At 33.1% G+C, this 24618-nt stretch overlaps 1 protein-coding gene across 1 annotated transcript; it reads left to right on the plus strand.

The window, feature by feature from the left end:
- The first annotated feature begins 494 nt into the window (after positions 1-494).
- Positions 495-24618, plus strand: LOC117682262 (multiple epidermal growth factor-like domains protein 10). The gene is made up of 10 exons (XM_066081980.1): positions 495-576; positions 5673-5900; positions 6944-7198; positions 11333-11461; positions 12826-12963; positions 14380-14511; positions 17389-17526; positions 18049-18186; positions 18298-18429; positions 24174-24618. Exons 1-10 carry the CDS (start codon positions 495-497, stop codon positions 24368-24370), a joined length of 1569 nt encoding a protein of 522 aa, XP_065938052.1. The 3' UTR covers positions 24371-24618.

A 24618-nucleotide genomic window follows, 5' to 3' on the forward strand; every position in this document is an offset into this window, starting at 1 on the left:
GAGTTGTAAGATGGACACCAAAAATTTGTGCTTAAAACACAGATGTTTTATTAACTTGTCATCAAATCACATTAATATATAAAGTCCTATAATTATATAAAAAAGTAAATATGGATTTTATGAATGGTTAGATTTTTTACAATTTAAATGTACATGTATATGTATGCATTAAATCGAATTTGAATACGAAAATCAAAACTTCATGCAATATCATTTTAGAAAGGAAAATCTTATAATTTTTAACTACTTCCGACATGCTAGTCGATGATTATTATAGTGAGCTATATATACTCTGTTTTACTTCCTTGTCACGTGACCAAAGAGTCTGCGCCTTATCTACCTCATAAACCCAGAACTCCTCTCTGTTGAACAGTTGCTATATACATATAATCTGTTTATCTCTGTAATCTCAGACGGCTTGATCTTTTCTATTGGTTATGTCTGTTGGACAATATAGCAATCTAATTTGATCAGATTAACAACATTCTACCATAATGTCCCTGTCCGGACAATCTGTGTATCTCCTCGATGTCCTCACTGTGTGGTTCTGTCTGCTGGCAGTCTCCCAGGCGTATGGTGAGTAAACTTAACGTACAAGTTCATTCTAACAATAATCACGTAAGTATGCATGTTAGTGTACGTGACTGGACTTAGAATGTTTCACGTGTGAAATAATCGGATAGACTTCAACTGTTAACTTGTATAGACAAATGTTTTGTGACGACCAGACCGGTACAAATACCGGCACCAGAAGCGTGTTCAGCAGAAAGAGAGCCCTCGTCAAAGTAAAGTGAATTTTGGCGAGCGAGCTCAAGCGCTCGCTCTGTTCAACACGCCTCAGCAAAGTTGATAGAGCACCTGACTAGAGGGATACTTTTGGTAAATGGCGCCGATCTTAAAAAAGAGTATGAAAGATCCCATTAAATTATTTCAAAGTTTGCCTTCAACTCTATTTTCATATACAGGTATATCAATAGATACAACTGATTGTTTTAATTAAAGATCATTTAAATCTCGGTTATCTGGCCATGGATCATACTGTGGGGGTTTTTTATCGTGCCGGTGCCTACTTGTATCTCGACACGATAGTTAATTTTAGTATTTTAACGACGGACAACTGTATGTTCTTGAGTCTTTTTAAAATTGTTTTTTAGAGGGTAATGGTTGTTTTGTTTTTTCTTTGCCTACTCGCTTGTGTGGTTTTGTTTTACTTAACAACCGCACAGAAAGCAAACGGTCAGGTCAGACCAGTAACAAGGAGTAGTAAATCGACCAACAAAAATGTTTAGCATATATAAAGGGTTAACATTTAAATTTGTAAACGAAAAGATCAGTCTAAACAGATAAAAATATGTATGCATGTATAGTTCATTATATAACTGAGTAAACCTCTCATCGCACAATGACTTAATATGCATGTACATCCCAAAAATTAATTTAGAAGTACAAATTTGTTCATTTTCACGCCGTATTGCGATTCACTCTAAATATTGAGTTTCTATAATCGCATGACAGTACAGTCATGATATACGAGGGTTGTTCGGAAATTATTGAGACAACTCGAATATTTTCTTTTCTAATTGACGAATTTTAGTGAAAATTGGTATAGTCACTGAAGAAACGCCAACAAATAATAAAACAAAGTAATATAAAAAGAATATTTAATATTTTGTTTACAACGATATATAAACAAGTCGGTGGTCGGGGTACCCGGCGCAGCCATAAACTTGGAGATTTAACAACTTTAACATCTATTTTATAAGAGTCCGTAGAATTACAGTTAATGATTAAAGAAATCAAATTAAATTTGTTCATTTTGCTATTCTTGGCGACTAACTTTTAATTAAGTTTCACTGATGTTCGAGTTGAAATATGAATATGGTACACACATATTTACCAAACAATAGAAATCTGAGAACGACTTTACATTGAATTTTGACGTCATGGCGGCGCATTAAATACCATCAAACTGGTGGAAATATCAGTAGAAGACCTTTTAAGGCCACGCAATTGCGAAAAATAACTATACGATGACAAGACAAGGTATAGAGCTTCAGTTCATCATATTTTTTTTCACTGATTGTTTAACTAGAATTAGGCCTTAGGGATTAATTATCAAGTACTTTTGACACACTAACCGTTGTCAACAATTTTAAAATATATATAAAAAATGACTACAGGAGACATTCACAGTAATTAGACTTTCGGGTAAAAATAACTCGACCCCCCCCCCAAAAAAAAAACAAGAATGAGAGAAAATGTAAATGATGACATCTTGAAATGAAAACAAAAGATGAGAAATAAAAAGAATGATTATTATTTCCGTTTGTTTATAAGGTGTTTAAAACACGGGAGCAATAAGAAGCGATAAAATGACGTTGCAAAAAGTTTGCGGTTGCGCCGGTGTAACGAAGAATATTGACCCGGGTTGAAAATTGACCCGGGGGTCATTTTTCAACGTTGAATATTGACCCGAGGGGTCATTTTTCAACGTTGAAAATTGAGACCAAGATCGAGAAATTTATACCCGGGGTCATTTTTCAACGGTGTGAAATGTTTTTTACTAAACTTTGATGAATTCGACACGTTGAAAATTGATCCTGTTGAGAATTGACCCTAACTTCAGAGCTTTGATCTGAACTGGAACTTACTCTACACGGTTTAAATGTACAATCATGAACATCTTTGAAAGTTTCAGTTTTAAAATTTGCATTCAGTCTGATACATATGCGGACATGGCTGATTTATTGTTGGTTGATATGTCCGATTAATTATTTAATTTTGAGACTGAAAATATGATATCCATTTATTATTACAATACTATGTAAATAAAGGTAAGGAGATACCCGTTTTCTTCGGAATGGAACGGGCTATAAAAAATTATACTACAATAAACGAATTTTAACAAGTAGGCTTGCATCTACATGTACAGGGGGAGTACGGTTGTAATGTTATATATGAAAAGGCATTCAAAAAGAATAGATTGAGATTACTCAAGTATACAATTGATAGAGAAACACTTGATAAAATTCGGCTTTTATCCGACCTAGATTGGAATGGGGTGATGTTGTGAGGGGCAACTTATCATGGAAAACTCCGAATTGCGTGCTTAAACACCATTTTATATAGTGAACTTGGTTTGAAAACCTTACAATCTCGAAGGGATAAACATAAACTAATTCTATTCTACAAAATTTTAAATGGTTTAGCACAAGATTTAATTCAATTAATTTTTTTCCAACTGAACATGCATATCATCTTAGGTTGAGTGACCTTTTTTCCTGTCTACCACTATATCGTACTGTTTATTACAATAGCTTTGTTCCGTCTTCATGTAAATGTTGGAATAATTTTCATGCACAAACGAAAATTCCATAAACTTTATCCATCAAAACTTCAAAACAAAATATACCAATAGCTTACAAACACTTCAGTTTGGGGCAATAGGAAATAAATTATTATTTTACGTCAGCTACGTAATAAAGCTAGTAATCTAAATAAAAAAAACTTACTTATTTAAGGATTTGTTAATTGATGAGAGTCGATGTTTATACTGTGGGTTTGAATCTGCAGGAATTATGATTTTTTGGGATGTCCAAAATACACTCAACAAAGAGAAGCGGTTTTTAATCAACTAAAAAAGTGTACCTTTTCATATTAACTATTATTCATATACATTATAGTAGTTCTGATTTTTGAGGTTTGTATCTCTGCAAGTATAATTGAAGGTGATAGTTTTGTTAATGTTGGTGAGTGAACATGTCTACCAGTTCAGTTCAGTTTATTTCGCTCACACCATGAATGGTATATGAGGTCAATCATTATATACAGTTCAAAAGTCAGAGGTACATTGTATAAATGAATAGATAAGTAGTAGATAATTAGTAAATAAGCATAAATGTATAATGAAGATGGGAAAAAGTATAATAATGGAGAACAGACTATTATATCAAACTGTATATTTTGATGATAAAATAACATAATTTTTTAACATTATGTCTTACAATTATATATGGTAAATGTTCAGATGATTATTTAATATCCAAGTATTTCTTGTCTTATATACACGATATTAAAAAATATTCTGTAAACAAATAATAATATATACTATGCCCATAGGTTATTTTATATCACCACTTCTTGGCTTTGTATGTTTCAAAGGGTTTACATAGACTATGTTGTTATCCAATCGATTTAAATTTCAATAAAAAACGTTTAAATTTAATTAATAATGTAGGTGCCTATCATAACAGAAAAAATACAACACTAAAATAATATCGGCTATCAAGATATATAGTTAAAACAGTATTATTCATGAAAGAGTATACAGTTGTTGACTGGGGTAGAGGGCAACAGTTGATCTGTCGGACCGGCTCGCAAACTGTTGCCCAAGGCCGCAGGCTGTTGCCCGAGACACAGTCAACAACTGTTTTGTTATACCCTTCTAATCAATAAAACGTTTTCGCGGAATGTGACGTCACCGGTCAACAGTCTTTTTTAACAGTCGATTTTAACAGTTCCAGTCTAACAGTTCCAGTCAAACAGTCGAAATGCCGGACTTTTTTTCGTATAGAGTTATATAGTAACTGTTTTACAGGTGTATAACAATACATGTTAGCGTCTCATCATTCTGTACACTGTTATTGCCTGGATGGATGTGAATGAAAAATTCAGATAATCACAGTTTCAACAAACTGAGTGGGTGCAAACACAAAAATCACAAATCGACATACTGTAGATTTTGTATTTACACCCACCCAAAAAATTTACAATGAACAGTATTAAATTTTCAATTAACTGGATGAATGTAAAACCAAATTAAACAACATGACGTATTGTAATTTTTAAAAAATTATTTATATTTGTACACTTGTCCAGCTAATTAAAGAAAAGGAGTTTTACCAGTGTATTGAATAGTTTAACGTCTAACCATGTACACAAATATTCTGAAAAACATTGTTTTAAATATAGATATCAGACAAAACAGCATTATACGCTAGGGGTTTATTGGATTTTGAATAAAATAGTTATTACATATTTAAAGAAATGATTCGTTAATTTAAAAAATGATTCCCCACCTTGAACCATAAATAAACATGTAAATCTAAAGAATAAATACGTAAAAACTGATAATTTTTAATCAAATAGACTCAAGTTGTAAATATTGATTTGTTAATTTGTGCTTCTTTGCTGTTGAATTTTGAACCGGTTTCATGATCAAAATTCCACGATGCGGGTCAATTTTCAACAGATTAGGGTCTTTATTCAACACCTTTGGTCTCAATATTCAACGTTGAAAATATACCCCCGGGTCAATTTTCAACCCGGGTCAAAATTCTTCGTTACACCGGGTCACTGGACGAAGGCCCGTTGGTCAGCTTACTATGAATGATCTTTTCATGCCATGGACAGGAAACTTTTCACATTGATTTACGCTTAGGTGAAATTTCAAGAGTTTATCTTTTTTATTAAAAGAATAAGAGAAAATGTGTCAATAATTTCCGAACAACCCTCGTACATGCATGGCGGCATATTTATCATAAATAATACTTTATTTCCCGATGTCGTAATTTATTTTTTATGTACAATTATATATACTTTACCATTGCACAATGAGTTGATATACATCACGAGGATCACACTCTGAGTACACTGTGTGTTTTTCTTCACAGTTAATGTCGCCCTCAACAAACCAGCGTACCACCTGTACCCTGCACCAGGAGTCGACAGATTTGACGCCAGTAACGCTGTAGACGGACGTAAGTCAGACCTGAGTGGACCTGGAGGTCAATGTGCTGTATCATATACTGCAAAAAACGCCACCTGGTGGGTGAACCTGACCAGCATCTACAGCATCCATCACATCAACATCTACTTCGGGACGGATAATGATCTACGGAGTATAGTCACATATTCTTCTACTATATTAACCCTTTGATTACATTTCTTTAAAAACTCAAATTATATTTATATCCACTGACTACTATATTTAAGAATTACCCTTTTGTGTTTGTAAAAGCTCGTTTCCCGATTTGACTATACTAGTTAAACAGTTATTTTGCTTGTTTATTTGTTCATTTCTTTACACTGTCGTGCATTGTTTAAACACTGTAGCTCGTTAAACAATCTTTGTTTAAATATCAATGATTTGTCATATTTTCATCGCTTTCATTTACAAATATATTTGATTATGATTTTCAGGCCCCGGCCATGAAATGGCCTGGGACACATAGTGTTACCCTGTTCCGTCATTCCGTCGTTTTGTCATTCCATCATCATTCACTTTCCAATCATATATATATATATATATATATATATATATATATATATATATATATATATATATATATATATATATATATATATATATATATATATATATATAACACAGTTTCGGTAGGGCAATATAACCGTTTCCTGTGAAATATAACTTTTTTTCCGGGAGGGCAATATAACTATTTCCGGTGTAATTCAGCAATGTTCAGGGCATAGTATTAAAATTATCTCATTTGTGACATAACGAGAAAACTTATTAAAAAATGTTATGTTATATACCTATTTACTTGCTAAGAGGACAATAACAAGTTTATTGTCCCCCAAGACAGCAACTATTTCACGAGGCGAAAAAAATAGGTATGGGAAGGCGATAGTAAGACATAAGGTATTGATGCACATATAAAGGACTAAATACATGCAAACGTGTTGTTTATTTCACTGCTTATCGTTTAAAAGTACTCATACACAATTATTCCAAAATAATTTTGTTCTTTTTTTTTTCTTTTTTTCTTTTTTTCTTTTTTTTTTTTTTTTTTTTTGGGGGGGGGGTCTACAGGGCGTGTTTAATCCTCTTCTTTTAAAATAACGACTCCTCAGAGAAGTAATGATGTTGCCTAGATAAGCAAGCTTCTTTATCAGCTCATCTTTGATAGTAATTACTTTGTAGATTTTCGTTTTGTATTGACAAAGTTCATCCTTGGATTTTCGGTGTACGTCTCCAATACAACAGACAGACTACAGGGAACACTGTGTTACAAAGACGACAACTCTACAGTAGAAACCATGCCTACTGTCTTCACCACCACCTGTCCTGTACATGGACAGTACGTCATCTACTACAACGAAAGACGATCAGGAGTTACCTACCCTGATGGCTACTATTACTTTGTTAGCATTGCCCTCTGTGAAGTGGAGGTGTATGGTGAGTGTTCCTTATTTCTAGAACTCAACCTGGAATCATAATGCTATGGAAGTTGATTTATTATTATAATTATAGTTTTCGTACTGTTTCTTATTATTATTAAGGTCTTCCGTTTCCAACGGAAGACCTGATTGTATTCGTACTGTTTCTTATTATTATTTTTTTCCACAAATTTTGTGCAAGCGATTTCTCAGAAACTGTTCGGCAGATTTTGACAATTTTTTCACAGATGATTGCCAGAGGTCATAATTCTAGACGTATTTTGAAATTTTGAAATCGTCACTTCCGGTACCGAGTTACGGCCGATTTTCTATTTTTTACGACCTATTTTGTGCAGAGCTGTTCTCAGAAAATATAAGAGATATGAATAAGAAATTTTTAGGATAGGTAAACTATGGTTTGAAGTTGTGCACTATTATGTTGTTTTACGCCATGGTGCCATTACTTGGAGCTCGCTTGGGTGGTAAAATTGGGTAGGAATTTTTAAAATTTTCCCCCGATTTATTGTCTACAAGATTTCTAAAAAGTAGCTCGATAGATATTCTTTAAACTTGCAGGGATAATAAAAAATGATAATATCTGGAAGTTTTCTATATTTTTTTTTTTCAAAATTTGTTTCCAGTCGTCCATTTCCTGTCCTGCGACAAAAAGCTTGTGACATCGAGATCTAAAAAAATGATAAGAACTTCAGACTTTGTAGGATTATAGACCTATATTTGTAGATGTCTTTAAACTATTTTGTTTTGTTCGTCATAACTTCCGGTTGTCACCGGAAGCACTTCAATTTTTTTTTTACAAATTTAATTTATTTTAACATAGAATTGAAATATAAGTATAAATTATTACATATAACATCTATCCGATGTTAAATAAACAAAAACATTCTACTTCTAGTGAGATCTCAGATATTCTTTTTTAAACAAATGGTTTACTCGCGAGATCTTAAAAAGTGCAAGTGATTATGACACCAAACTTACATTGATGACAGACATTTGATGGAAAATGCGTTTAACCGTTTCCATTTTGTCAATCGTCACTTCCGGTTCTCACTAGAAGGGTTTAAACAGACCAAGTCGTTTGAAATTTTCAACTGTTTTTGTTTGACAATTTTAGTTAAATTCGTAAACAATAAAGTACAGTTATCCAGTGTTTTAGAAATAATAACTTTTATTTTCACTGAGCACTTCCGTTTGTCCGTTTCTTGTCCCTAGACAAAAAATCTTGACTCCAAGAGATCTCAAAAATCGGTGATGACTTGAACAACTTTGTGGGATGATAGTCTAAAGTATGTGTACGTGTTTACATTATTTTGTTTCATTCGTCTCAACTTCCGGTCGTCACCGGAAGTGCTTAAAAAATTATTTCCCTTATTTTATTTATTTTACAAGGAATGATTATATCAGTATAAAATCTTATCTATGTTAACTATACATTGTCATATAAGCAAACCTATTCTACTTAAGTGAGATAAATCAAATACCTTAGGTAGCTTTCCTTTTTACAAATTTGATACCCGCGAGATTTTAGTCACAGTAAGTGATTGAAACACGAACCTTTTTTGAATGATAGAGAATTGATTGAAGATGTTTTAAATGGGTTTTATTTTGTCAACCGTCACTTCCAGTACTCACCGGAAGGGTTCAAACAATTCATGTTTTGAACAACAGGTTTAACAGACTTTCCTGGGTGATTCATCTAGCCTGAAAAACAGTGATGTACACTAGGCAAATTTACAAAAATACCAGCTTTTATTTCCATCAATGACTTCCGTTCGTCCGTTTCCGGTCCCGAGACAAAAAACCTAGTCTCAAAAAGATTTCAGATTTGGTAGAGAGTATTGATGTTTCTTCGTATTATAAAAAAAAATCGGACGGAAGACCTACTTGTTACTCGTAACGAGATCTAGTTAAGGTCTTCCGTTTCCAACGGAAGACCTTATAGTTTTCGTACTGTTTCTTATCATTATTTTTTTTTCCACAAATTTTGTGCAGACGATTTCTCGAAAACTATTCGACCGATTTCCACCATTTTTTCACAGATGATTAGACTTGATATGAACTTAATACATTTTTGATAATTTTCTTGTCATCACTTCCGGTACCGATTTATTTGCCATTTATTACGACCTATTTTGTGCACACTAAAACTCTGAAACTATCAGAGACATGAATATGAAATTATCAGGATAGGTAGACCATAGTCTGAAGTTGAGCCTATTGTTTTTGTTTTACGCCAGTGGCGCCATTCTCAGGAGCTCACTTTGGCTCGAAAATTGGGTACGAATTTTGTTTCCCATTTTTTGTCTACAAAATTTCTCAGAGATGGGTCGACAGATTTTCTTGAAATTTGCATGATTGATTGAACATAACTTTATCCTCAGGAATTGATTTCATTTTTTCCAAAGTTCATTTCCTGTCTTCCGTTTCCTGTCCTGCGTCAAATATCTTGTGACATTGAGATCTCAAAAATGATTAGGACTTGGGCATTCAGACTTTGTAGGATTATAGATCTATAGCTGTAGATGTCTTCAAACTATTTTGTTTTGTTCGTCATAACTTCCGGTCGTCACCGGAAGCACTCTAAAAAAAATTTTTTGCATTAATTTTATTTCATATAGAATTAAAGTATAAGTATTAATCCTTACTTATGTCATATTTCCAATGTTAAATAAATAAAAAAAATTCTACTTCCGGTGAGATATCTCAAATATCTCAGATGGCCTTTTTTAGATAACTGTTTTACCCACAATTAATATGTCAGAAAGTCAAGCGATCAACACATCAGACTAAGAAAGATAGAAAATGTGTTAAACCACTTTCATTTTGTCGACCGGAAGGGTTCAAAGAAATCAAGCTGTTTGAAAGTTTAACTATTTTTTTGACAATTTTAGTAAAATTGATAAACAATACAATTGTCTTATGTTCATGAAATTCTAACTTTTATTTTCACTGAGAATTTCCGTTTTGTCCACTTCCTTGTCAAGAGACAAAAAAAAATGACTCCACGAGACCTCAAATACGGTGACGACTTGAACAACCAAACTTTGTTGGATAAAAGCTTAAAATGTGTATCTGTGTTTACCTTATTTTGATTGATTCGTCGTCACTTCCGGTCGTCACCGGAAGCATTTAAAAATTATTTTTCCCCTTATTTTGTATATTTTACATGGAATGAATATATCAGTACACGATCTGATATATTTTAACTATACAATGTTAAATAAGCAATCTAATTCTACTTCCGATGAGTTATATCAAATATCGAATATCAAATTTCACTACGCCCGACCCTTAACGTTATTACATTACGCCCGACCTTTAACCTTTTTAGGCTTCCCCCGACCCATCACATTATTACACAACGCCCAACCCTTAACGCTATTACACTACGCCCAACCTTTAACCCTATTAAAATATGCCCGACGCTGAACCTTATTGAACTACGCCAGACCATTAACCCTATAAAACTACACTTGATCCTTAACCCTGCCCTACTACACTGCACCTGTCCCTTAACCTTATTGCACTACATCCGGACTCTTCATCGTACTACACTACCCTGACATTCAACCCTATAACACTACACCCCGACCTTTTTTATCCTATTACACTAGGCCCGACTCTAAATCCTATTACACCATGCCAAACCTTTAACCCTAATACACTACACCCAACCCTTTAATTATATTACACTACACCCGACATTTAACTCTATCACACTACTCTCCACACTTAACCTTATTACACCATGCCCAATCCTTAAGCTTAATACACTACACCCGACACTAAACCCTATTACACTACGCCCGACCCTGCCCTATGACACTACGCCCGACCCTTAACCTTACTGCACTACATCCGACCCTTAATCCTATTACACCTATTCCCGTCCATTTAGCTGTATTACACTACACCCAACACTAAACCCTTTTACACTGGGCCACCAACTTAACCTTATTATACTACACCCGACCCTTTATATTACACTACATTACATTACATTACACCTAACCTTATTATACTACTATAGTCTATTTATAGACTATATTGGGAATAATTGATAACTTCATATTTTTTAATGTTTTAACAAGACTGCAATTTGTTAGAAATGCTGGCAAGTTTTTTCTTTTCATAGGATGTCCTAGTGGGTTTTACGGGACTAACTGTTCTAACGCCTGTCCGGATACCAATTGTTACTGCCACATAGAGACGGGCACCTGTCAGGGCTGCAAACCGGGGTTCCAAGGTTACTTGTGTACATTAGGTAATTGATGTGCTATTGTAAATATTCAATCATTCATCCCTCTAATACATGTACTAGTATACTTTATATGCGTTATACATGAATATAAAAAAAAACCAATTCAAAATGCTTAGATATTATTTTCGTTAATATGATTATTTCACTGCCAATAAAAACTTGTTTATTTATCTAACATACATGTACGATGTTTAATATTGACACTTCTTTAAAGAAGTTAAGATATACAAATTTTGTAATTATTCATGTATTTATACCCCCTACAAACTATGATTGATGGGTGTATAGGAATCACCTTGTCTGTCTGTCCACCCATCCGTCCGTCTGCACGTCCGTCCGTCCGTCTATTCGTCCGTCTGTCAATTCATCCGTTTGTCTGTCCGTCTGCCTGTGCAAACTTGCCAGTCCATATCTTTCTTATTGAGAAACATTGGACGTTCTTACTTCACACAAAGATTGCTTATCCCCTGAAGGTATGTCATGATTTCACCCAAGGTCATTTGGACAGGTTCAAGGTCACTGGAGGGAAAAGTGCAAGGTTCGTGTCTGAATTATATCTCCCTTATTAAAAAACATTGGAAGTTTCTACTTCACACAAAGATTGCTTATGATTTGAGGTCGTGTCATGAAGTTGACCCAAGGTCAGATCAAGGTCATTGTTTTAAAATGCATAATTCCTGTCTAGGCCATATATTATAATGAAAAATATTAAAAAGCTAAAAGCTGACTGAAAGATAATTTAGGTAATTTTGGTAATTTGGTCAAGTAAGATCACAATAAGAGAAACGGTGTATCTATTACTTTCAAATAGAGAAATACTGAGCTAAAATATTTTCTTTGGGGGATGGTGGTATCATTTGTGATCTTGCTCACAGTACCTCTTCTTCAGCTTTTTATGCAGTCGCAACCAAGGAAAGTATTGTAAGGTGTTACAATCTGATGTTAAAATATTTCTTTAAGAAAATCAAAAAGTGATTAATTTCTCACCAATGAAATACTCGAACAGTTATATCTGTTTTCCAGACATTACGTATTCATATTTTTTCCCACACATTTTATTAAAATTTCGTTAAAGGGTAATTTAAATAAACAATGTTTGCATGTGTATCTAGATGCTAACGTAATAAAACAACAAAAAAGTTAAGTCTAATTTTTGATTCAAAATATTAGATTGTGACAGTGTATAGAATGACTTGGGCATCAGTGAAAGTTGTGGACTTTGCTTCAGCAATATCCCTCTTCTTTTTCTCTCTTTTGCCCACTCCTCTTTGTATTAATTTGCATCAAACAAATTTGTACAAACTGCACATATCATATGTTTGTTGAAAAAATCCCCTAAACAATTTAACTAATGATTCACTTATTAGCTTGTGACAGTGGCTGGTATGGCTTGGGCTGCAGTGAGAGTTGTGGACAATGCCGTGACGTCAACAAATGCATCAACACCAATGGGACATGCCTGACTGGATGTAGCGCTGGTTATACGGGACACAGGTGTCACACATGTGCGTATATGATGTATTGACTTCATTACAATGCAAATCGACGCGACATATTTAATGATCGACCAACTTCACTACAACTGATGGACAAATTATTATGATAGTTTCTTTTTTAGTTTAGTTTTTAATGTTAAATCAATGATATCACATAGCACAAATACAACACCCCCCCCCCCCCTCAACACACACATATACACAACTGCATGAATGTGAACCACTACACCTTGAAGACCAAGAACGACATGGCTATGTCATTTATTCTTGATACTTGTACTGATTCTGATGGTAATTCTGCATTAGTGTTATTCTTCTTCTAGACGTTTTTAAACTTTTTAACTTTTTTGTTTGTCATCCGATTTCATTCAAATTTTCAGGGTGTATTATATTGTAAATTAGATTTAGTTTTTAAGTCACAAAAAGATGAGAAATCGTAACTTCCGGGTTCGAGTTATTGACCTTTTTAAAATATTTTAGGGGCGTTCGTTTCTGTACCAAATAATCCAAAGTTAGAAATCTTTAAAATTGACACTTTGAATGTTGTCCTCTGAATTTTTTATTTTAATTTTTTCCAATTTTACAACTTGAATTATTCGAAATCTATGTTTTAAAAATTGCTTATTTTTACTCATGTTTTTGATTTCTAACTTTTAAGTTTTAAATATTTTTAAATGCATATAGAACAAAAGTTGTGCATAAATTAAAGGGCTTTTATTCAAGACCAGAAAAAAGGGACTGGTCCCTTAAATAAGGGATCCAGACGCCTGGAAAGTCTTTGCTGTATAGCTTAAAAACGATACATGCTACCATAATGATGTCGCTGGAAAACTTGTCCTTCATTATCTTAGCAATCTAATTGTAATATAGTATTGTTGGATATTGCGTAATATGACAGTTAAAAGCTTCACATGAAGACATGCATACCCGCTTTCAATTTGCTTATAGGGAATAGCTTCCTGTGCGTAATTGTGTTTTAAAGCCGCAGTCAATACTTTTCTTGTCTAAATATATCCCCAACTTATCACAGACATACCTTTATCTCTTTTACGAGAGGTCTAACTCTTCAATACTCTGCAGTCTGGGGTTACATTAATATAAAGAAAATAGGCATGAACTAATTTTAAAGAGTTCAAATTGATTTTCTAAAGCCCTAATTGGTCAGTAGTTAAGGTAGTGTGAAAATGACTTCCTATCAATAATTTTCAGACCCTGACAACTGTAAGGAGACGGTAGATGGTTTTATTAAGACTGATTGACAATCCTTTCTTGACTTGAAGTTGTAACGGAAGACCTCCTCATTGCTTGCAACGAGCTCTGCTCTAGTCTTATACATACTTCATGCATACTTCAATTTGTTGGTTACAGGGCTTCATTCTATGTTTAGAGTTATACAGTTCTTTTCTTTCTTCATTAAAATTTTAGCCTGTCAGTACGGATTCTTTGGACCAGATTGTGCTGACAGATGTAACGACACCTGTGATGGTTGTAACAGATTTAATGGTTCTTGTGATTCTGGGTGTAACCCCGGATGGAATGGATCCGAATGCCAATATGGTAAAGAAGATTTTGTATGTTGTATGTATACTATGTAATGATGATCGGCCGCTACCAGACAGTCATTTAAATAATATGAAAGTAAAAAGAAGCTGTGTGTTATATACATGTAGAGAGAGAGAGAGAGAGAGAGAGAGAGAGAGAGAGAGAGAGACTAATGTGACCATCGGCGATTTCCGATGCTTTGACTCGAGTTAAAACAAATAAATTTTAAAAATTGTTTGAACATATTTTATTGAAATGAATCCAATTGACAAGTTTGACAACGAAAACGACTACTTAGTCATTAGCGTGCATAATCATTTTAAAGTAATATTTATAAGATATGCGACCAAGCGTTTAGATGGTGTTTTACTTTATTATACTTTTGGAACGTGTGTCCTGCCGAGCGGTAACTATTATGTTTATGTGGACACGTACACGGTTACACCCGGGATTCTGCAGAACACCTTATTTCATACCATTTACTCAAAGACCTGAAAGAAACAAACCAAATCCATATATTTAGGACGATTACTTTAATAAATTTACTTAATCAAGATATTTACGACGACTTGCATATTAATCAAATATAATTTTCCCAGTGATTTACCTAAGTCCATATATAATCAACCACAAGTCCCCTTATTTATCTGAAACCAATGTACCTAACCAATGGTCCCAACTGAGCTACCCTCTAACCAATGCCTATAGACGATTGTCTTTACAAACGGTCCAGGCTACTGACCCAAGGTGTATAACCAGTTGATATTCCCAGCTCACTTTGACATGCTGTACAGGCTTATTCAGCCTTTATTGCCAAGTGTCAAAGCTACGGTGGTTAATCAACTGGAGCAACCTATACTATAAGGCTTATTCAGCCTTATGTAGCCTTTTCTTTCTTACAGTATAAGGTTTATTCAGCCTTATTGTAGCAGTCTCTCAGAAGATCGGCTTATTCAGCTCCTTCAGAGACTTCTCAGCATGGCTGCAGATATCACAACAACTGATTCTGCCGACTGCCGTTGTTTATGTAGCATCGACACAGTCCATCTTTATGCCCAAGGGGAAAAAAGGTTATCACCATGGCAAATCCCTGAACCCCACTATTTTCTATTATTGGTATAATCCGATTTGTCACACTTTCATGTTAAATACTGAAATCTGACTTGTTTAGACGCAGTTGATAATCCGTTCTATTACACTCAGTGTTAGCAACACACTTAGCAACGGGTAACACTATATAAATAGTGCCTGTTTAGGAGGGTAACAGTTGAAATTGACACCCCGAGGAAACCATTGTCAACCGACGCGAAGCGGATGTTGACAATGGCTTTTGAGGGCTGTCAATTTCAACTGTTAATCTCACAAATAGGCACTATTTATTTTATTATAGAGAATGTCTTAAGGATGACGTTTACTCAGAATGAAAAAAAAATCCACTGATGATAATGAAAAACCATCTATTGTGTGTTATAGACCTTTGCTTGTATTGTTATTTTTCACTTTCAGAAAAGTAGGTCAATGACCTACTTTTTGAGTTAATGGCCATTGAATATTTATTGAAAAATCAAGAAAAATTCCATAAAATTTTACACTACGATTGAGATTTTCTTAATTAAAAAAATATTACAAATAATTAAACACTTTAAAAAATAAGATACACTTTATGAATGGCAGTGGCACTAAATAAGTACACAACATTAAGATTTTAGCATAAATTTTTAAAAATAATTCAGTCCGAATTTCCTCTATCATTTTTCAAATCCCTACCCATTTTTGATTCAATTTTACAAAAAATTGAATGATGATAATACAAAAACATTTATGGTATTGAACTACTTATATTGACCTTATTCTGTTGGCATAAAATTTATATGAGGTCAATGATCAAAATTTTGAGATATGGTGTCTTTTATCGTTTTTAAGCATTTTTCAATATTTTTATTATTCGTGCCATAAGATTATTTTTATGAATAAGTGAGGTAAAACTAACGGAAAATATGCAAAATTACTTACACTTAAATATAAAATCCTAACTTTTAATATTAGACTACTGCCAAAAAACTTTTAGCAGAAAACAAAATCTGCAAAATTTAGTCCGAATTTCCTCTGTTTGACTAAAAGTCAATTTTTGTTTGAGCCTAATTTCATAATAAAGTAAAACTATTGAATGTTTTGTCAATAATAATTCATTTCATAAATACTTTTTGTGTTTAGAACAAATTTTACTCATTACATTGAACTTTATAACAATCGAAATTTGAGAACTCAAACCCTGAGTAAATAACACCCTTTAGAACAAATTTTACTCATTACATTGAACTTTATAACAATCGAAATTTGAGAACTCAAACCCTGAGTAAATAACACCTTTAATTTAAGAGAATTTTTATATTGCTTTTATATAGAAATGACGTGAATTTTACGGCAAACAGTAGATGCATAATTAACGCGCATGTAACAATTCGTTGTGTTACCCGTTGCTAAGTGTGTTGCTAAGGCTGAGGGTAATAGAACAGATTATCAACTGCGTCTAAACCAATCAGATTTCAGTATTTAACATGAAAGTATAATAAAACGAATTGTTACATGCGCGTAAATTATGCGCGAACGGTTCACCGTACAATCACGTCATTTCTATATAAAAGCAGTAAAAGTTCTCTAAAATAAAGACATTCAGTATAATAAAAAAAATAGTGCCTGTTTGGGAGAGTAACTGTTGAAATCGACACATCTCAAAAAAATTATTATCAACCTCCGCTTCGCGTCGGTTGACAATGGTTTCCTCAAAATCTTCGCGTCGGTTGACAATGGTTTCCTCGGGGTGTCAATTTCAACTATTACCCTCCCAAACAGGCACTATTTATATAATATAACATTTTTCTCATTTACCAGCTTGTGATAAAGGATCATTTGGTGAAAACTGCAGTGAAACATGCGGACACTGTCGTGACGTAGACCTGTGTTCCAATACCAACGGGACCTGTTTAACTGGGTGTGATGTTGGTTATCAGGGAGATTTGTGTAAAACTAGTATGTATAACTGTCGAATAGAGCATGTCATTACCTTTATTTCTCACCCCAAAACTAAGAAAATGTGTTAAATATAACTTCTAATACTTTGCAAAACTAATTATATTTGGCAAAAAACATTTTTAATTCCCATGAAAATATGTCCATGCTAACTTAATTTGGATAAGTATGGTTAAGTAAATATGTTTTATATTCCTGCCGTGTGCGCTTAATTCTTGTGAAGAAACAAGTTGTTCAGGGTCCCGTAAATTACTTTTATTCCAACAAATACTGTACATTTCTATCATCAAACTTAAATATGCATTTCATCAAACTTATATATATATATATATATATATATATATATATATATATATATATATATATATATATATATATATATATATATATTAAATTTGGCAAAGAAATTTGAAATCAAATGTTGTGATTTTGTTTGTTATTTAATGGTTTGTAATTATTCCATTTTACAAAAATAATAATCGTTAATATATGTAACTCAACAAAGATAACTTTAATTCATAGAATGTGACAAGGGATCCTTTGGAATTGACTGCAATGAAACGTGTGGACACTGTCGTGAGGTAAACCTATGCTCTCATACCAACGGAGCATGCTTAACCGGATGTAGTGCTGGCTTTCGAGGAAACTTGTGTAAAACACGTGAGTATAATAATGTATAAATATTTTACTTATGTCTATCAAAGTACTCACGAAACTGTCTAATGAATAAATAATTACTCAATTAATGTTCATCTTTTAATCACTTTGCAGCTTGCATGCGCGGATTTTATGGAGAAAATTGCACTAGTGAATGTGTCGACACATGTAATGGTTGTAATAATGTCATTGGCCTGTGTGAGTATGGATGCTACCCAGGATGGACTGGAGCCTTCTGTCAAATAGGTCATCCTAATTTTAGTCATGTCCGCATAAGTATTTTTTATCGGTCGGTCGTTTTCAATTACATAACATTACAGAAACTCTTTGCACAGTAAACTTCAGAAGGAAGATGCTCGGAAGGTAAAATTGAGTGAAGATTGAATCGAATTGAATGAGTTTTCGTTAAATCAAAGTCTGGCTCGTGCATTATGTATCAACCCTGACTTCTATTTAGGCATAGTACATTCACAACACAACACTATAAATGTCATTATTATGCTACCTGTTGTATGACGTTTCAGTGTTGTGTTGTCCCTAAAATAATTATCGGAAAAAGCAAACGTTTACTCATTCAAATTAATCAACAAATGGCTGTACAATCACAAAAATCAACAAAAGTTTGTTATTTTTGAGTAATGAGACACGATTAACCTTACCGAGAAAACTAGAGGTGTTCAGCAGACGAAATCTCATTGAATTTTTTTATTGTACATTTTGTATGAAATGTCATTTAAAAAAGCGATGTTCTTGACTCCTCGTGTACAATTTCTATTTAAAATGGTTAATCAATTTGTTCAAAAGTTTTTTAAAAACTTTAACTTTAAAAATCCCGTCAATAATGAGGAGATTTTAGAAAAATAATAGATTTAATTGGTTGATGTCAATTGTAAGTATCTACGTTTAAGTATACGAAAAAGCTGCCAGTTATATCATCGGCAGCTGTAGCGAAACGGTAGCGCGTAGGGCTATTGGACGAAACGATTTTAAGGTCGTGAGTTTGGCCCTTTTCACAAACAATCTAATGATTTAGATAAAAATTTCACAACCATGTAAGTTTTTGTTTAAAAGATATATTCATTTTTTTCTAAAATATTATCCACAATATTGTCAAAAATAGAAGTAAAATAAGAGTTTTTCTAATATTTTACAGTGTAGATACTTTCTGAAGAAAAGGAAAATATTGTCTTTTGTCGTAAGGGCCACAGCTGTCGGCGCTTGTAACATTTTCGTTGAAAACATTTACCGTGCTCTATTCAAGCATAGTATGAGTAGTTAATATTTCGCCAATGAGAATTTAAGTTTTTTAATTTTAATTTTTTAATTTTAATGTTCTTTTCGTGAATTTTTGTGTGTGTGTGTTTAACGTAGAGTTTCCGTGAAGTTGCGGTTAATGTGGTGGTTAGCTCGGTAGGATTCCTTTCGGCTTTATTCTAAAATACCACCTAACTTCCACGAACATATCTTGTACGTGATATGTATTTTTGACTGTAAGTTGAAATGTAAACGTTTTTTTTTTTAAATCCATATGGTGAATTCGGGGTTAAGCTCAATTGGCTACACTCGCTCAAGTATACGCAAAATAATACTCTCAAGCAAAACAAAAGTTTAAAGCTATACACGCTATAATTTACGTAAATTTTGAATGACAGTGAAAACGCATGTGTTTGTCTACTTATAAAAGTTATCATAAATCTGTAAATTACAATGGTAAATTCCATCTCGTTACAAAGATATAGATTTTTAATTGTTTATTTTCCTGCCAGGAAAATATACCTTTTCATGAATATTGATGAAGGAAGAGCGAAACCGACCTCATTGCGCATGTCCGCGGAGAACTAGGTGGTCGTTATTGTTTGCCTAATTAAATATCCAACTTGATTTTTAATATGCTTAACAGTTGTTAATTTGAAATACATACATGTATAATGAGTAAAATACTTTTGTCATTCACGATACCCTTACTTCTGCATTAACACTTATAGGATTTATAAATAGCACATAGGGGAAAAACACAGGTCTACGTCATTTTTTTAAAGGAAGTATTCATATCTACTCACAGGCTTGTATTTTTTTCTTTTGTTTGTACTCATATATCGGACAAATTTATGCTTTACTGAAAATATCCTTTCCTTTGTGAAACTATCACAATTATGAAGATGTTGACCCTTCTCCAGTTGTGGTATGATAGACTAAATTTAGCTGTCGATATCACGTGATAGATTGATATTCACGAGGAGGCATTACTTTCCTGGCAGGAAAATAAATATTTTTTATTGTTTAATATTTGATATATTTGTTACGTGATCGAATTGAGCATTATAATTAACAGCATAAAGGTAACTTTTATTAGTACTCAAACACATACGTTTTCCCCTTTATTCAAAATTGACGCAAATTATAGCGTGTATAGCTTTAACAAGTTGTATTCAAGTAGGTAAAATAACGGTACATGGTATTCCAATGAAATCGGATTTTCGGAGTTTCAAGATACATTTGTAACAACTTAATAAAGTGCGGTGCACGGACTGTCCGATATGAATATGTACACAAAATCGACAGTGACGTGTGGGAACCCGGACCGTTAGGGTGGGGCCACAATGGGGGATGGGGTTCAATTTTACATAGGCATAATTAGCCAGAAAAGCTGAAACTTATGTTGAAGCATTCTCTGGTAATGTAGATTCAAAGTTGTGAAAATCATGATCCTCTGGGGGGTAGGATGGGGCCATAATGGTCGATTTTTTTTACATATATTATTTAGAGTAAATCATTTAAAAAATCTTTTTCTCAGAAACTAATCAGTCCAGAAAGCTGAAACTCGGATGAAAGCATCCTGAGGTAGTTTAAATTCAAATGTGTGAAAACCATGACCCCCGGGGTAGGATGGGGCCAAATGGGGTTACAATTTTTAACTTGGGAATTTATAGAGTAAATTAATCTTTAAAAATCTTCTTCACTGAAACTAATCAGGCAGGAAAGATGACACTTAAATGGAAACATCCTGAAGTAGTTTAGATTTAAAGTTGTGAGAAATCATGACCCCTGGGGAAAGGGGGTGTAGTCAAAAATCGATTTTTTACATAGGATTCTCATTCACATAAACTGAAATGTTGTAATATAGGATTTTACTTACCTGCAAGCATTTTGACTTTTTGCTGATTCTTAAAATTTGTTTAGAATTAGGTGCCTGGACGATTCCTGGCTTATTCCAATGCAGAAAAGGCTGAAGTTCTGAACGATTATTTTTCTTCTATTTCATTTTTAGATGACAACGAAGCTAAATTACCCAAATTTCACTCTGTATGCAATAATGTTATCTCTGATATATGTATTTTAGAACAAGAAGTTATAGATATTGTATCAATTCTTCAAGTTAACAAGGCCGTGGGGCCAGATAATATAAGTCATAAAATGTTAAAAAGTACTATGTATACTATTGCTAAACTTCTGTGTATATTATTTAATCGCTCTTTAAGAGATTGTACGTTTCCAAGCTCCTGGAAAATATCCCATGTTCTTCCTTTATATAAGAAAGGTGATTCATCTCAAATGTCAAATTATAGACCTGTTTCTTTGTTAAGTTGTGTATCAAAGATAATGGAGCGAATTATTTTCAAACATGTGTACAATTATTTTCATGACAATAATCTTTTTTATAAATATCAAGCTGGATTTTTACCTGGCCACTCAACTGTTTACCAGCTTATAGAAACATATGATCATATTTTAAAAGCAATTGATCAAGGCCAATCATGTTGCATGATATTTTGTGACTTGTCAAAAGCGTTTGACCGCGTCTGGCATAAAGGTTTATTGTTTAAACTCCATACTTATGGTATCACAGGGAATCTGTTTAAATGGTTTAATAGTTATCTTGTTAATAGAAAGCAAAAGGTTATGTATCGAGAAGTGTTGTCGTCTACAAAGCCTGTGAATGCCGGAGTGCCTCAAGGCTCTGTCCTTGGGCCATTGCTATTTCTTATTTATGTAAATGATATAGCAGATAATATGTTAACATTCTGTAGACTTTTTGCAGATGATAATAGTTTACAACATGCTGCAATCAATGTACAAGATATAGAATTTAATCTAAATCAAGATCTTTTAAATCTGGAAATCTGGTCTAAGAAATGGCTTTTGAACTTCAATCCTTCAAAAACAAAAGCAGTTCATTTTAATATTAAAAAAAATACTGTAAATCCCTTGTTAAAATTTCAAGATCGTGATTTGGAATTCGTGTCTTCTCACAAACATTTAGGTGTTATTTTTTCTGAGGATCTTTCATGGACAGTTTATATCAACTCTATTATAGCAAATGCTCAAAAGAAATTGGGACTAATGAAAAAACTCAAATTCAAACTTAATAGAAAGTCACTATCATTGTTATATACTTCATTGATAAGACCTCAGTTAGAATATGCATCTGATGTATGGGGCGGGTGCACTTTCACTGATTCCGAAAGATTAGAACAAATACAATTGATTGCAGCAAGAATCGTCACAGGATTACCTATTTTCGCTTAAGCTTCTAGGGATTCTCTTTATTTCGAAACAGGGTGGGAAACACTTGATAGTAGAAGGAAAATGTCCAGGCTGAAAACCATGTATAAAATTGATAGAAACCTTTTACCCAATTATGTAATGGACATTTTCCCAAATTAACGTGTTAATGCATCCAATTATTTTACAAGAAATGCACAAAATTATAGTATACCAAAATGTCGTTTACAATTGTATAAATCTTCATTTGTTCCCACTGTTGTTAATGAATGGAATACGCTTTCAAAGGATGTCCGTGAAAGTGACTCCATTCGCATTTTCAAAGAAAAATACATGTTTCTATCATAAATCAAAATGATATTACCTGTCGAACTAAACCTGATTTTTTTACTTATGGTGACAGATTTTTTAATATTATTCATACTAGACTTCGTCATAATTGTGTACTTAATAGTGATCTTTTTCGTTGTAATATTATTAATAGTCCACTCTGTTCGTGTGGCAAGCTCGAAGACACTTATCATTATTTTTTCACTTGTAATAAATATAAAGAGGCCAGAAATGTTATGCTTAATGAAATTTTCAATATTGTAAATTTAAATATTGTTAATACTCATGTCCTACTTTGGGGCGACAACGCAATCAGTGTCAGCGAAAACAAACTTTTATTTTGTCTAGTTTATCGTTATATCAAAGGTACAAAAAGATTTAGTTGATGTTTGTACACCATTGAACATTTATATATAACTGTCATATGATCTGTTGGCCTTACATGTTGTGTATACATTATTTTTACTGTATTATATACTTGTATTGGGAGAGGGCGATCTAAGTTTTTGAACTTGTGTCCAATCCCTGTTGTGATTTTTGTACAATAAAAATATGTTCAAATCAAATTCCTGGGTCTCCTGTTGGTTTTTATCCCATATAAAAAATGATTGTTTAGAATCTTTTAGGTATTTTGAAGAACTGCAATGCTCAATATGTGATACGATTATAAAATTATCCTGTTTGAAAAGGGACTTGAATATAAACACACGACTATCCAGCGGGGAAATGGATATATATATATATATATATATATATATATATATATATATATATATATATATATATATATATATATTATACTACATTGTCCAAAAGTTTTGTATTATGGCAATATGCTGTAGTCGGACGTAAGTTTCACGAATATAGTGCCTGGAAATAAGGATGTGCAATAAAACGAAGTTTAGAATTTAAAATGAAGAATTGTTTACCACATCTTTATTTTTAAAATAGCAAAAATATATTTGTAATGAATATTTAAAACCTGTTAAATATTGAACAGTTCGTTTTGTAAAACAATTCGCAAAAATGAATTGAATAAAGCTTGATTTTGATGACTAAGTCGATTCAGGATACAATATGAAAAGTTTGCTATCTATCTTTGTACTCAACATCGTTTATTTAACATGCTATCAACTGTGAACTTTTATTTCTGTTAGACTGCCCGTATGGATTGTTCGGAAAAGATTGTACAGGTGAATGTAACGACAACTGTACGGGCTGCAACAATGTGAATGGTCTGTGTGACAGAGGATGTCGTCCAGGCTGGAAGGGAGACTACTGTGATATAGGTAGGTTACCTTACAGAAAAAGCGCTTCTGTTGCTGATAACTGTAACAAAATTACATATTCATAAAATTGAAATATTGAATGACGTTTTCATGTATTGTATCATAAATGATTCCAAATTTATTGATGTTTAGATGCCATAAAAGTTTTCTAGAAAAGGTTTGATAAAACTACCAGTGTTCTGGTTGAAAAAGTTTTTGACATTTTTGTTAATGAATTATACGTTTTCAGTTGACACATGACAGTCATAGCGGTGAAAATGTCACTAATACACTCATTTATACACAGAGCTTTCTGTACATCTCTGTAAGAACA

Source organism: Magallana gigas, chromosome 4 (assembly GCF_963853765.1).
Source record: "Magallana gigas chromosome 4, xbMagGiga1.1, whole genome shotgun sequence".
In the NCBI taxonomy this organism is placed as follows: domain Eukaryota; kingdom Metazoa; phylum Mollusca; class Bivalvia; order Ostreida; family Ostreidae; genus Magallana; species Magallana gigas.